General features: G+C 37.7%; 1 protein-coding gene across 3 annotated transcripts in view; it reads left to right on the forward strand.

The window, feature by feature from the left end:
• Positions 1-16,105, forward strand: part of LOC149541765 (delta-1-pyrroline-5-carboxylate synthase-like) — a 214,169-nt gene that overhangs the window by 71,946 nt on the left and 126,118 nt on the right. For all 3 annotated transcript variants that reach the window (XM_089796874.1, XM_089796875.1, XM_089796876.1), the window contains 3 exons: positions 11,942-12,098; positions 12,350-12,514; positions 12,763-12,840. In XM_089796874.1, the coding sequence (XP_089653000.1) occupies positions 11,942-12,098; positions 12,350-12,514; positions 12,763-12,840 (400 nt within the window). The remainder of the gene's footprint in view (positions 1-11,941; positions 12,099-12,349; positions 12,515-12,762; positions 12,841-16,105) is intronic.

A 16,105-nucleotide genomic window follows, 5' to 3' on the forward strand; every position in this document is an offset into this window, starting at 1 on the left:
ATATCCTGCCTTCCTCTGTTAGGTGCGATGCACTTTTCCTTGTTTTTTTGAGTCACTAGTTATGGCTTACCGGTTTGCATGAGGGGACCGGTGCAAGATTTGCCTCTCTTGCTTGACCCCTGTTAAGCTTGCTTTTCACTTAGCTCAATTGGGAGGACTCACCACTTATCGATGAGCTTGCTGCTTCCCCAATCCTTACTTTGACACTTTCTGATCTTTTCTTGATCCATACCTTGGCAAAGTCCCTGTAGACTTGTCTGGTATCTATTGCCTTGCCCTTTCCTTTGTTGCCTTTGTTGTACTGCTTGGATTTTTGTTTTACCTAACAATTCTTTACTAAATGGCCTGTTTTGTGACATATGTAGCATGTCTTTGTCATGTTGTTCCATGGTTTTGCTTGATTTTGTTGTTGAATCCACCATTTGCATTGTGATGCAATGTGTCCATTTCCATAGGAGAAGCAAACTTGCCTCTTGTTCATAGGAGATGACTAATGTGATCTAGAACTCGATCCACAGTTCCTTTTAGTGTGAACATACATGTCACTGTAGGAGCAATATTTCTCTGCGCTAGCTTCATTTGCAAGATCTCTGCATTCTTGCACATTGTGACGATATTGACAACAACTATTAATAGCATAGTTCTCTGTTCATGTCCTGCTACTGGTTGTTGCTTGTCTGTGCCAACAATCTTTTAGCTTATGTCCTAGCTTACCATAGTAGAGACAAGTGGGTTTGTTTGGTGACGTACCTCTTTTTGCCTTCCTTTCGTCTGTTGCAATTTTTGTATCTTTTGCCTTCGAGGATTCTTTTCTTTTAGTTGTATGAATTCATTGGAATCTTGATCCGGTTCAACTAGTTGTTTCTTCTTGAGTGTCCATTAGCTTCTCTTCCTTTGAGTTGTTTTGCCTTGTCTTGGCAAGTCTGTCACACTCTTCTTTTACCTCTTTGAGTTCGACTATCAATTGCCAAATTTGTTCCTTCATTTGTCTCGCTTCCTTTGTTAGAGCACTCATTTTTTCTGTTTTCTCATGATCACACTCTTGTAGTATGTTGTTTTCTTGTACTACATATTTGTGCTCTTCTTCCATGAGAGCTATCTCATCTTCTTTTTCTTTTACTAGGTTTTCAACTTGCTTTCTGGCTTCTTGAGCCAGTCTTAGCTCTTCATATGCTTGATCTCTTGCGAGGATAGCATTTCCTTTTTCATCCATAACTTCACCTACTCTTATTGTAGAGAGTTCTTGCTCCTTCTTTAGGAATTTTACCTTTTTCTTTAGCTTATCATTTTCAACCATAAGTTCTACTATTGCTTTGTTTGACTCTTCAACAGCTTTGCTCTTCTAGCTTCTCCATTAGCACTTGACTTTTTCCCAACTTTCTCATCAGCTTCTTTTGCTTCGCTCAAAATTCTTGTAGTCTGTCTTTCAGATCATCGATGGTGTCTAGTGCTTCTTCCAGTTGTCTCTTGAGTGATGACATTGGATCTTCCCATAAGTTGTTAGATTCGTCTTTGTCAAGGTCTGCACTCCGATCAATTGTTGGTCCCAAATGGTAGTAAGAAGGAGGGGGGGTGAATCAGTACACACACTTCTATAAAATTTCCTGGTTAGTCTGTTGATCTTTTCTATTCACTATATCACTACTTCTTTAACTACTAGGGAAATATTAAATGATATGTAGTAAAACCATACGATATTCCCTACAAAAGCATACATCAACGACATAGGTATTTTAACGTGGAAACCCCCAGGGTGAGTGAAAACTACAATGGGAGTAATGTACCCTTTAGCCATTACTTGCATGAAAAAAGGTGCCCTGTTAAAGGCTTACAACTGTTCCTACTAAGAACGCATCCCATGAGGAATGCTGTAATGTCCCAATTTTTAGCAGGTTTCTGTAGTTGGTCAAGTCAGTTCACCCTAGCGACCCTTGTGAGCTGATAGGGGCCGTTTTGGGGTTCTCAGTTATGGATTTACTATTTTTAGTAAGTCTATTTTTAGTAGTTCCTATTTTTGGCAGTGCAGTGGGTGGCCTGTCAGCTGGTCATCACCTATAGTTAATCAAGTTAAAAATTGCATGAGCTCTTATTTATTTATTATTCATTGAGTTGTATTATTATAATAAATGTTTATATATTATAATAATGACTTTAAGAGATATTTCTAAAAAGCAAGCTGGAAAGTTTCTAGTGTTGAGTTCTTTTGGAAAACTTCCACAACTTATGAAGTGGAGTTTTATGGAAACTTCTGCCAACGAATGCTTATAAATGAGAGCTCATATCATTGGTAAAGGCACGCTTGATTATATATTTTATTATTGTGCTTTTATGGCTTTCTCTTGAGTTCCGAAGTTTGTGCCCTTGCTATTGTATAAGGGTTTCTGAGTTTTGAAGATTGTTTGGAGTCACTGCTGATGTATAGTGATTTCAATATATTCTGGCTATTCATTTATTCTCCTTTACTGTAATAGTTTGTGGCTAGGAGTTATTGTGTGGCAGAGAAGTATTACTGGCTGAATTGTAGAGAAAATTAAAGGAGTTCTTCCTTCATACTGAGTGACAACAATTGTGAATTTGAATTGCTTGAGGGATTGTTGTTTGGCTTTCATTGGAGGCGTTGAATATTCAAACTACATTTCCAATCAAAACCAGGCTGGGTGGATATACCTGTGACACCTTCGATCTCAATCTTTGAAAAATGCAAGGACATTGGAGGCAGCGTTTGACATTTCTAAGGGTCATAGCTAAAATTGTGGTTGCTGCAGCATCGAATTAGGGCATTTAGATAGCAGATCAATCAGTCTGAGATAGGATGGCCATGTGTAAGCTAGTGTGAAACTAGACTGGATTGCGGTTTCTATATTGGTTGTGTGGGAGATCAGACTAAGTCGTGAGAGGTAGTTGGACTCATATATAATAGACGACATTTGCTGGGAGTTGTGTTGAAGTCGAATTCATTACAGCTTGAAGGGAATTATGTATTCCTACGGTTTGCAAATGGTGGAGGCAGAAATGGTCATTAGAGGGGACAACTACATCATTTTCTTCATTACAAGTTCCAATTACTGTTTAGAGTTGTATTCAAATCATTGGCAGGGTTGTTCATCATCTCAAAATTAATAAATTAACAAAACTAGTTATTTGTTCCATTAGTGAGTAAAATTCTGGAAATTTAGTGAGCTGTAATATTTGATGAACTTCCTTTGGAGTGAATTGCTTGTTATTTCAGAACTACATTTTGTCGCAAATCTCAAAGTTTGGGTTATTCTAAATTTTTATAAATGATATAATTGTTTGGGAAAAGTTCAATTACATTATGTTCTTTTCGGAGTTGGACTCTTGACACTATATAAAAGTTTTACTTGCCAAGCGTTTAACAAAATGCCCAACACCCGAGTAGTGTGAAGAATGGGTCTGATTTTTCTATAACCAGGTGAGGGTTTTTACAAATGCCAATAACCTGTTAGGATTACAATAGCCTTGTAGGGCTGCTTCGCTAGAGGATTTAGATCTCCTTTTGAGAGACACATGGTTAGAGGATTTCAAATACTTCTTACAAAACTGCCTTAGTAAAGGCTTACAATTGATGCTATGGCTAGAAAGAAAACTAATGTATTGATCTAAATATATGGCACACCTTGCTTGATAGATCCTTTGTTAAGTTACCTTGAAGATGCTCTAATCTTCCTCTTCTGCTTTGGCTTGGGTAAGAGTTCTTCTGCTCTCTGCCCTTGTTCTCCTCGTGCATTTAGCACTTGCTGTAACTTCTTGTTCACACCCGACTTGTTACATTCTCATCTCTTTTCTTCATCGTAGTGAACTTCACTCTCACACTCCTTCGCCAATAGCTCTCTTATTGTTTTCCCTTCTCACATCTATTAGCGAGTGTCAAGTGATTTTTTAAATCACTCCATCTGACCACGGATTCAAATCCTAACGTTATCCTGCTCAAACTGCAATTTAAATTTTGAGCCCACGGTGAGCATACTCATAAGATATCCATGACTGCCCATCTGTAGATGCCTATGCTTATAGGCTAGCTTGGTCGTCTGCACGTCTATAGCTAGATTTGTGACCTTGCACGATTTAGTTGCATTCCGCCTCGTTACTCTGCTACATGTCTTTGACATGTTCAGTCCTTCCTCTTGTGTTGTCACATTAGTGGTGACTGGGTTGTGGCCGCTTAGCATTCACACTTCACTCTTCATTCTACTTTCTTGACCGGTCCTCTAGTTTACCGGTGGCTTTGAGACTTCTTGTTAACCGGTTGTCAATCAATGACAACACAATCTTCTACCTTTGTTCTTGAGTTCGTTGCTCATCATTTGCCCAGTTGATCTAGCTTAGCCCGACACTGCCTCTCAAGCATAGTTAGGAAGCCAAGCCCCTTATTGACCCGGGGCTGCATGGGAGGTCTCAAGTTGAAACGGGGTCTAGAGAACTTAACCCCCAAATAGGTATAGGAGGAAATGATCTCAATTTCATGGCCCTGAAAATAGAAGTGGAGATAAGAGGTCCCCAAGTATGTATAGGAGGAAATGATCTTAATTTCACGACCTTAAAAATAGAAGTGGACACAAGAGGTCTTCAAATGGTTGAAGACCATCACTCAATTCTTACTCAGGTTCACAACTAATTGCCTTGCATCATAGGAGGATGCAAAACAGTCAAGAATTCGCTGGGGCCCCCGTTGGGAAGAAGCCAAAAGAACCACATTGTTAGCAAAAAGAAAAATGGATATTAGAACTTGGTGTAAGTAGCAACTGTCCCCAGGAAGGGAGAAGTACTAAAGGAAGGTCTCGAGCTCGTCTATTTAAATAACGAAGAGAGTGGGGGAGAGATGGTGACCTTGGTTCACCCTGATGGTGCTTTGATAGGATCCAAGAATCTATATCGAGTCTTGAACCTGCCAACCACACCCTTATACAACCTCATGATAGCGCTCAATGGAGTCCTTAAGATCACAATGTCCCTAAGCCTTTGGAAGGGAGTCGATTGAAGAACAAAATCGTAAGCTTTGTGGAAGTCAACATCGATAATTGTCCGTAGAGTGAGAATATGGTATTTGGTTTGGAAATCCGTATGGAAACTAGCGCGTTCACTGGTCCGACAGTGCCAACGATCAAACTCTTTGGATACAATAGTATTCAATACTGTGGCATAGAGTTTGGCAAAAGTATGCCCAATCATCATAGTCCTATAGTTGCCAAAGTCTGAAATCGACCCAATCTTATGCATTAGATGGATGATGTGCAGTGACCAAGTCAAGAAAGCTAGTGCGAATAGTTTTGTTAACGACCACGGTGAGAAAAGAGCCCCAAATAGTGAAACCAAACATGAAGAGCTTTGCTTGGAACCGTTCCCCGTCCGTAGTACTGCTACTATTCATGTATCTAAGGACCCCATTGAGGTTGGAGAAGGTGAAGAGGTGGTAATTGCCCGGGGGGGTGAGGTGAAGCGGGGGCTGGCCAGGGATCTTGTAGAGAGGTATGGGAGACTAGAGCATTGTGATCTAGGGTGGAGAGGGGAGGAGGATGGTGAGGCAAAAGGGTAGGCCACAAGAGCTTTGGAGATTGTAGAAGAGATGCACAAAGAGATCGACGTTGCATCGTGAAAAAACATCACTTCTTATGGGGAAGAAGGTGATAGTAGTCAAGCCCCAACTGGGTGAACCTAAGAAAAAAGTAGAGAAAGTCGAGCGAATTGAGCGGTGAAAGGACTTGCAGTCCTCTTCAAACCTGTGATTCTTGGGATAGGTACTTCTACGCTTAGGGCAACAGGAGAGGGGGGAGTGGTGGTGGGAAATGGAAAGGAGGGTAAACTCCCACATTGCAGAAGTGAGGTAAACATTGAGGCAATTTTCTTAGGGTCGGTGAAAGATACCTAGGGGAGGAGCTATCTAAGGTGGTGGACAAAGAGGTTACATTTTCACTCGGCAAAGCAAAAGGAGATGTGAGTGACACTGGTGGAGAGGGTGGTTGTCTCAATGGGGGAGGGGATGAGGAGATGGAAGGGGTGAGGGGAGGGAGGGGAGACCCAAAGGGCGAGGCTAAGGAGGGCGTGGTTGGCCAGGGGGAGGCGAGAGATGGTAGAGCGACTAGTTTAAGGGATGAAGGAAGCACAAGAGTGAGCACAGTCGACAACACTTGCACCACCACAGTAGGGCCAACCAATGAAATGACTAGATCTAGGGAAGTAGGGAAGCTCGTTCAGGATCACCAAGTCTGAAGACTTGCATAACTGTAGAAGATGGCAGCCATATCTGGTAAGGGGACCTTGACTATCCGTTGAGAATCACTCTAAGCCCACAGTGCTTGGATCTGACTCCGTAGTACAAATTGAATCTTACCCACAATCGTGGAGGGGGGTTTGATGGTCCTTAGTCTGTGCATTAAAATTCAAATGATGATGTCACCCGTGATAGATAACTTGGTGATGTGCTCATGAAGGTCCTCGAAAGTGTCACCACTCTCCACGCTATGAATTGCATAGTACGAGGAAGTTGACGAAAAGTAGCAATCTGCAATGAAGATGTCTCTATAGTGTGATGTTGCTCAACCAACGTGGATCCCAATGAATCTGACAGAGATATCAAAGTGAGCTATGAAGTTGTGCTGAAAAGACGGTCTTCGACCAAAGAAGCAACCCCACGAGGTCCCCGTAGCCGTCTGGACCACATGACCTCATCCCTAAAAGAAGACAATCGTCGATAACCAAAAACACCTAGGAGAGGACGAGCGGGGCTCTCATGAGTCTCTATAACAAGAATATAGGTAGAACCAAGAGCATCTCGAAAAAGACCTGGCAAGGACCATAAGGAACCATTGCCATCCTAGCAGTGGACAAGCAAGAAACTACTGTAAGGTTCCGCTCTGCCCTATTGCCGTCATTAGTTAGCCTTATCAACCGTCCTCGACTCCCACCCAAGAGGAGGAGAATCCCAAATAATAACCTTGAGCTTCCTAATAACAACCCACTCTCTCGTCGTGTTTGACATTTGTCACAAGACCCCGTGCCTTTTTTAATTCAACATGTGATTTTGTGAGGTCCTTATTGAGGTATATCTTCAAAGGAAGAGGGAAGAGCTTTCTTCTAGCTCTGAGCACACAGAGTCTATTTGAGAGATTGTGGAATTGTTGGAATAAGGTGGAGTCATAGCCAATCCATACCCTATCAAGAGAGATATTAGGAAGCTCTAGCTAGTCCCTAAGGAAAGCATACACCATATCAAGTAATCCGATAGTGGTGGTGGGTGGGAGGCCACGAATCCTTCAAGCTGAGCTCTCTCACTCTCCTTGTCCTTACCTCCACAAGCTTAGACTGAACTATGGCCTCCACCCTGATCAGAGGAGGAGAAGAAGAGCCATTCCCATTGCAAAATGTTGCACAGGACTTGAGTTGGGACTCGGTTTCAAACCTTAATGAAGTTTGTTTGTCGTCTAATTCATTTTGCATTTCTTTTAGTTGTTTGATTTCAGAAAATTGTCCAACATGCGAGTCAAGCTGTTGTTTGACCTTGCGAATCCTGTGATGACAAAAGAGATGGGGGTTGAAGTCTTTCTGATTCTCATTTTTAGTTTGGCATTCTCAGCGTGGATAGCATGTATTCTGTTTTTGAGCATTATATTATTTGTTTCCAATTTATCAACTTTGTCAAATAACTCTTGTAACATTGAGGTGTCTAAAAGAATCTTGAAATGATAGGTTTTAGGGAGAGGAGGTGGCCCATTAGAGAAATCCAAATTGGGAGCAACAACTAGGCCCAACTGGTCATCACCAACACTATTAGGCACCAAGTCAGACATCGAAGATAGTTTAAGAACAATTCAAAAAGTGTAGGCCCACAACAAGTCAAGATTTTTGTATGACAATTGTAGTTTGTTGGGGGCTTTGGATGCCAGGCATAGCTAGACAGTAGAGGTATGTGTGGTTTGCAAAGTCCTCAAAAGCTAGGTGCAACCCAATAATAGAGGCAATAGAGGAAGCTCTAAACAACAAACACTAGGTCGGGATTGGTGAAGACAGGCCCAAGCAACAAGGGAACACCCCGCACGCCAAACACAACCCAACAACAACCAAAAGAAATTTTTAGATGCATGTGGACAAAGTGAGAGCACAGAGTAGGTACATAATGTAAAGAACACCAAGAAAACCACACGACCTAAAGCAGTGCCCGCAACCAAGACTGTACCCAAGAAGACCACCTGCAAAAACAAACATGATTAGGAGTAGAGCCGAGCAACGAAGACAATGCCCAAGAAAATCACCCATAGAAACAAAAACGCATAAACAACAAATACGATAGTCGAGCAACCAAAATGATGCCTAGGAAAAGGAAGCTTGGACTAGAAATAGGGAAAGTCGTAAACTGTAATGTCCCCATTCTTAATAGGCTCTTGTAATTGGCTTGGCCAGTTTAGCATCACGATCCTTGTGAGATGACAGTGGGATTTGAGACTCTCAGTTGTGGGGTTATAGGCTTTTTGAATAGCCTATGGTGTGTTTTGGCTTCGTTTGAGGGACTGACTATTTATAGTAATTCAAACTTTGGTTCTGATGAACTCAGTTGAGTTAAAGGAGTTAAGTGACGCTCTTAGTTTTTATTTCTGGTTTCTAGTTTGGGCTCCAAGAATCTTTGAGGGAGCACCTATTTATAGTAAGACACCTTGTTAGTTCATCGTTTTTCTTCATCAGGACCACTTTGGTGTTGTTAGATTTTGATTATGATGCTTCTTCGGTTGTTTCACAAGACAGGTGAATTATTATAATTATTCATCTAAATCTGCTGAGGTTGTTATTTTTGTTGGTGTTGTATGTTGGTCACCTTAGTATCATAGCTCATTAGAATCAGGTTGAAATTTTTTAAATTGTGGGCACAAGAAATAGAGGTCTTGTGTGTCAGAATATTATGTTATGGTGGAAAGGGTAATTTTTGCAGCCAAATGCATTTAATAAACTATATTATATTGGTGCCTTATTATATTTTAATGCTATATGGAGAAAGCTTCTTAAGTTCATTTGGGAAACTTGTGCCATTTTGGAGAATATAAATATGTGGCCATTTGATGAGAAAGGCATCCCGATTGAATATTATTTTTCTTTTGTTGTCTTTGTCACACTTACATAGTTCTAAAATTTTGTGCCCTTGCTCAAGTATAAGGGTTTGGGATCTACAACTGAAGTATTGTAGATTCTATTATGAGAATTATTCCTAGATTGCTTGGCAAAGTGTGCTGAGATATACAATATGTCATTTCTCCTACAATTCTAACTGTTGCTAAGGAGAAGTTTAATTTTTCTTGCTGGTGGAGGTTGTTTTGGAATTTGTGAAAGGATTCACGAGAATTGTTATATCAAATTGTGTGTTGGTTAATTTGGAGGTTGAGCACCTATTTATATTTGTTGCTAGGTGTTATTTTCTTCCCGCACTTTGGGGGTAGCGTTTTCCATATTTGCACTTGCATTTGTTGGTTGAAGAATTAATTTGTTGATGCTAGTCTTCATTTCAGAGGGTTTCAGGCATAGTAATGAGACTTAGCATGAGTCAGGCGAGTCATCTAGGTCAGCTAGTCGAGTTACCTTGGCCAGGTCAAAATGACCTGTGACCCTGACTCAGCGGGTCAACTGGGCTGACGAGGTTGACTCACCTAGCTGACTCAACTAACTCATCTAACTTGGCTGATTTTTAATTCTTGTATTCAAAATTTTCTTAACACATAAAATTCACCTTTGTACTTATGTAATTGATTTATGTTATCAAATTACCTTCTACTTCATGATGTTATTGCATCTTCAAGCTTTATTCAATAATGGGTGCATGAAATTTCTTTAAATCCTAATAAGTCACTAAATTTCAAGGTTTTTGTCACTTTACTGAGTCACTGCCGAGTCATAGGCGAGTCTGAGCTGGGTCACTAATCAAGCCAAGCCCGGGCCGGGTCCGAGTCTCGTTACTTTGGTTTCAAGACATGTCTTACCTGTAAGTTCATGGATCGTAACTTTTAATTTTTTTTGAGTATTGTTGATTTAAATAATAGGAGATATTTTATCAATTGGGTTGTTGGTATTTTGTGAAAATACTCAATGTCTAAATTGACATTAAAATCTGTAATTTTTAGTTGTATATTCCCTATGTAATATCCAAAATATTTGAGTTGAAATTATAATTGCAATATCTTCTATTTTGCTGTTATATTGTTGTATCAATAATTGCAAAACCTTAAAAACAAAAAAAGAAATCAATTTTCAACACAGATTGTTTGTGAGCCAACAGAGCTTATTACACAAACGCTATCAGCAACAACAGGCTGACGATGCCCAACTCATGCAAACAACACCAGTAGGCCTACGCCATGAAAACAAAAACACCATACATGCCACAACACCTGTGATGCCACACACAATCAAATACGATAGAAAAAACCTACAAGCTGCCATGGACGCAGTTGTACATAAAATATTATGCACTTTCAAACAAATTGCACCTGAAAAGGAGGTTCATATGAGCCCAAAATAAGCCTTGTAAGTTGCAAAAAATAGGATTTGCTATTTTTAGAAAAACTCAGAAGTAGAGACCCCAAATCACCCACACCACTGTGTAGATCATGCAATTCTACCCAAAACAAAAACAATTGCTTAGAAAAAGGAGTCCCAATGATGAGATATCACGTTACTGCAATTTCGAAATTCATATGGTTGTAGATTTAGCCTCAAATGTCTAATTTGCATGAAATAAAAAATGATTTAGGGTTTTTGGATGTCCTTAATATGATACCAACCTTTGATTTGCACCAAGATCCAATTTTCACTTGCAATAGGTCAAAAAATACAAAACCCAAAATTTTCCCAAATAGATTATGCAATGATGATGCCCAAATTGTCGAATTCTACATCCACAATTGAATCAAGCCAAGGTTGATATTTTTGAGAAGAGGCTTTCACACCTTGAGAGAGCTTTGATACCATGTTAGAGTTTTAGGTGACTCTATAACACCCCCAAGATCAAATGAAAGACCAAGATAACTTCCACAAGAGATGGGCAAGACAATTGCATTAAGAAGCAAGCATGATATTATTGATAATAAAATCAATAGGTTACATGGATATGATTGATTAAGTCCAATGGATTTATTAAAACATACATTATATGCCTCCTTTTTTGGGAAAGTCAATAAGAGACAATGATAAGGAGAAGATAACCTATCACTTATACAAGGTGAAATAACATGTCCACCAAAGGTGAATCATCCTCCATTATGCAATAAAGTATGTGCAGTGATGAGGATGATAATGTGATATGTGCACTTAGGGTGGATTGAGATAACAACTATCACCATCTAGAGTGAAATTCTCCTACACCATGTGCACAATTGAGGTGCAAACTCTTAGGTGTCTCAATGACAAACTACGATGCAATGCATTATCCTAAGTAAGTTTAAGTAAGTGTAATTATTGAACAATTAATTACACGAACAGTATGAAATAAACATTTTGGAATTAATCCCCTTGGACTGACATACTTGGTGGTGGATAGAACTTTACAAATTAGTTTTCTTGTAGATAGAGTAGCTGTGGAACAATCAAATTGACAAGATCCTTGTCTCGATTTTTATTTTATTTTCATCCTATTTTCTTTATCAGCAATATTCTGATGATTTCCAATGAGCTTTAATGCTTGTGGTGTTGTAATTTGAGCATGATCCATTGGAAGCATTTAAAACTTTGCCAATTTATTCTTCAAGCTTTTTGTATTTGTTTGCACAGGCTTTTCTGTAACATATCTCTATCATCTGATTTTCCACTTTTTGGCTTGTCTGCTGCTAGAAAGAAATTCTATTCAGTTCTTGGTTTTTGACCAAATAGATAACTTTAGCTGGTGCTGAGCTTATCCTTTGCTCCAGGAACAATTCTATGGAAATTCATTTCTTGTTTCTGCTTAAAGTGGATTTACTGCAGATGGAATTTTGAGAGTGCTGCAAGGCCAGCGTGTAGGCACTCTCTTTCACAGGGATGCACACTTATGGCATTCAGTCCAAGTAAAAGAGCATGGTGCACGCAAGATGGCAGTTTCTGCCAGAGATGCTAGTCGTGTTTTGCAGGTAACATCACTGAACCTCACTGAACCTTTGGTAAATTATCATGTTCAGTTTTTGGAAATATGAAGTTGATGCAGATCAAGCGCTAGTAGAAGATCATATTAGAAGTTGAAGAATTGTAATTGTTATAACAAAGCTTTTCTTAAATTATTTTATTCAATTAATAATCTTAAACAAGATTTACATTTTTAAACTAATATATTTGCTTAAGTAATGAGTCCATTCACTAACAGTGATAAACATATTTCATTCAGGGTCTTTCTTCTGTTGATAGAAAGAAGATTCTTCTAGATGTAGCAGGTGCTCTGGAAGCCAGTGAAGAGTGTATCAGGAAAGAGAATGAAATTGATGTCTATATTGCAAAAGAAACAAGGATTTCTGAGTCCCTGATTTCTCGATTAACATTAAAACCTGGAAAGGTTAACTTTTTTTTTTTCTTTAGCATTTAGTCTTGAAAAATAAATAAAAAAATGATAACGTTCTTGTTATCTCTGGTCTAGCATAGTTACACTCGTCCAAAAATGTATATCTTCTTTCGTTTGCTATCATCTTAAACTTTTGAGTGCTCTGCTATGGAATGAGTTAGCTTAATTAATACTGCATTTAGCACAGAATTGTGCCATGTTACAAGACATTTGACTTCCTTGTGTGTCATATCTGTTTGCAGATTTTGGATTTAGCAAAATCCTTGAGAGTTCTTGCAGATATTAATGACCCAATTGGACAAGTAGTGAGAAGGACAGAGGTATATGATTAATAGTTTGTATAAGCTTGGTCTACAATTTTGGCAATAACTAAAGATACTTTATATCTAGATAAAGTGTGTTTTAAATGCTTCTGGAACCCTTTTTCCTTTCAAAATTTAAAGACTGTGTATGTTGATTAGCTTGGATTGGAGAAATCTGTTTTACTAATGTTGTACCCAACCTGAACCTGATTGTGATACACTAAACTCCTCAATTTTCAATAAATTATCATTTGAACTTGATCGTGATACTTGAAACTGCTCCATTATCAACAATCATCATTTGTATGCCAAAAATGTTGAAGTCTGTAGTAGTCAATTTGGCTGATTTACAGAGTATCATGTCAAAATCTAGACATTGTTGAATTCTTAAACCTTTGTAGCTTGTCTACCAATTCTAATCATTAGTTTAGAAAAATAGTTAATAATTTTAGAAATAAAATTATTCGATGCTAAAAGATTTCCATAATCCATACAGTTTACTATTTTGTGCTTTTGGATTTGATTGTGTAATTTTTTTAAAACCATCAATGTTTCGGGTCACACTACACGGTTTTACAACTTCTTGAGCTTTCTCTTATCTTGATGATGGATACAACTCCTTGAGCTCTCTCTCATCTTGATGACAGATCATGCAGTGTGGGCTGAAAGGTTGATGCTTTAATTTTTTATTTGACACAATCAAATCCAGAAGCATAAAATAGATAATTAGAATTAATGTTAATAATATTACTTTCTAATTGGTAGTGTATTAATATTTTTGTTAAAAAATAAAAAATGAAAAAGATTATGTTTGATAGTATTAGTTATTACTAATTTATTATTATTAAAAATGAAAAGTGAAAAAGTCAAATATAAAGAAGGAAAAGAAGAGAAGTGAAATTCAGTGGCTAGCAAGGTGCATTTTGTGTCTTTGGGTCGGGCTTTTGTGCATCTTTTTGTCCCATGGGATGCTTTCATTAAGTGAATGTTGGTAAAATCTTTCATTCATTCGTATGTTTAAAGCAAAGAACCAAAACTCCAAATCGGATTGGAATCAGCAAGGCTGACTCGACTCATGAATCATCCATGAATCGGCTATGAATTGGTTACGATTCAGGAAAGTGGAAAAATCCTTGAGATTTTAATGATATAAAGCTTATTTCATGCACCCTTTATTGAATATAACTTAAACACACTAGAACATCATCAAATAGAAGCTAAAGCCTAACATACATAAACAAGGAATCCATCACATATGTTAAAAAACTGGTGATTTTTTACCAAATTGATGGTTTTAGGCAATTTCTGAGAAAACAATAGCCGAGATGAGTTACCGAGTCAAAAAAAATTGCCTGGGCTTACTGGAATTGACAAATTGCCTAAATTGCATGAATTGCTGCGATTTTTGGTTCACTGGTTTAAAGGGTGCAGATAAGGCATGAAGAATCCACCTTATTTGCGGTGCAACATTCATAAACTTTTGTAGTTTATTTAAAAAGTTGCTGTTTGCTAAAATGTGTGCCTAAAAGATTAGCAGGCACACATTCTTTATGCCTTCCTAAGTTAAAGAAAAGATGCACATAAGGCTGAAAAGCACATCTATTTGGTATGGGCACAATAGATATTTTTAATACTATTAATTAGTAATTTCTATTACTAAAAAATAATTATTGATATTTATAAGGAAAAAATACCAACGCGTTGATTGCAAAGAAAACAAAAAGAAAAGTGAATGTCTGTAATGAAACCATTATCTATTCAAAATTAACTAGTAAATTCATTTATCCTACAAATATGAGTTCTTTTCTGACTTTTTTTCAAAGATTGTCAAAATTGATATCAAGAATCATTAAAAAGAGTTTCACTTTTAGTAGCGGCAATTGAAGACTTTTAGAGTCAACCTTTTTCTATTTAGCTTCATTTATTGTGCATTAGCATTGATCAATGCAGTTTATAGTTCTGATTTTTACTTCCAGAAAAAAGAAGCGTTCTCACTTTGGTATTCTAAGGAGATTCAAGCAATAAAGAGTTTTTTGAGATATGAAGTTGCATGAAGAAGTTGATGTCTAGTTTTATTCGTCAAGTTGAGAAGAAAGTGCTTTTCAAAAAGAATGAGAGGGTGTTCATTGAGTAATCAAACTTTTGAGAATCTTGGGTTTTTTTTCATAATATCATTATGATGAAACAACAAAGTGAATTTTCAAAGCTTCATTGAAGGGTTTCAAATTTGAGTCAGCAAGGTTCATTGATTGGTCAAATGTTATAGGATTTCTAGACTTCGTTGGAAAATATTGAAGAGTACATGATTATACTGAGAGGGGGTGAATCAGTATAACAACAATTTTTTTGCAATTTAAACTCTTATCCACAGAATAACTTAAAATACAGAAATAAACAATTATGCACATAAACACAATAAAACAATGATTTATGTGGAAACCCAATATGGGAGAAAACCATGGCAAATAATTGCTTTCTATATGAACTTGTTCGTTTACAATAATTTGTAGATTCCAACCTACTACAGGCTCCAACCCCTATGTTTATAACCACTGACTCACTGAAAGCTCCAACTCCCACACTTCATAGACACTAACCTATTGGAAGCACTAACCCCCACTGCTGTCTTCATAAGCACCAACCCACTGGACACAAACTACTTTCCACCTGGATAATGTTGCTATCTTCAACTGATGATGGATGCTTTTATTTCAAAAACCTATTTTCTTCGAACTAATATTTATATACACATTATCTTCTGAAAATATCCTTCTTTAATAGAACAACGATTTTCTTTATTTAATTTCTGTTCAATTATTTTGACCCATACTAATCACATATGTACATTTATGTCACATTAAAAATCTGCATATACCTTCTTTCCTCCTTCACCGCTCTTTATTATGTCATTTTTTATATTCTGAGATAACCTCCTTTTTTCTTTTGTCTTCATGCTCACTTCCTTTTTTTCTTATTTATTTGCCAATGTACCTTTATATTATATTTCTCTTATGAGTGTGACTTTTCAAATGGAACTTCTCTTTCAGTCGCACCTATTGACCACGAAATGGTTTACACTCTTTACATCTTTAATTTTTAATTTTTTCTCGTCTTCATGCTCACTTCCTTTTTTTGTTACTTAGTTATTTGCCAATAGTTATTTGCCAATGTACCTTGATATTTATATTCCTCTTATGAGTGTGACTTTTCAAATGAAACTTCTCTTTCAATCGCACCTATTGCCCATGAAATGGTTTACACTCTTTACATCTCTAATCAATAC

This window comes from Cupressus sempervirens, chromosome 8 (assembly GCF_028749045.1).
Source record: "Cupressus sempervirens isolate cs-2001-9-10 chromosome 8, ASM2874904v1, whole genome shotgun sequence".
Lineage (NCBI taxonomy): Eukaryota > Viridiplantae > Streptophyta > Pinopsida > Cupressales > Cupressaceae > Cupressus > Cupressus sempervirens.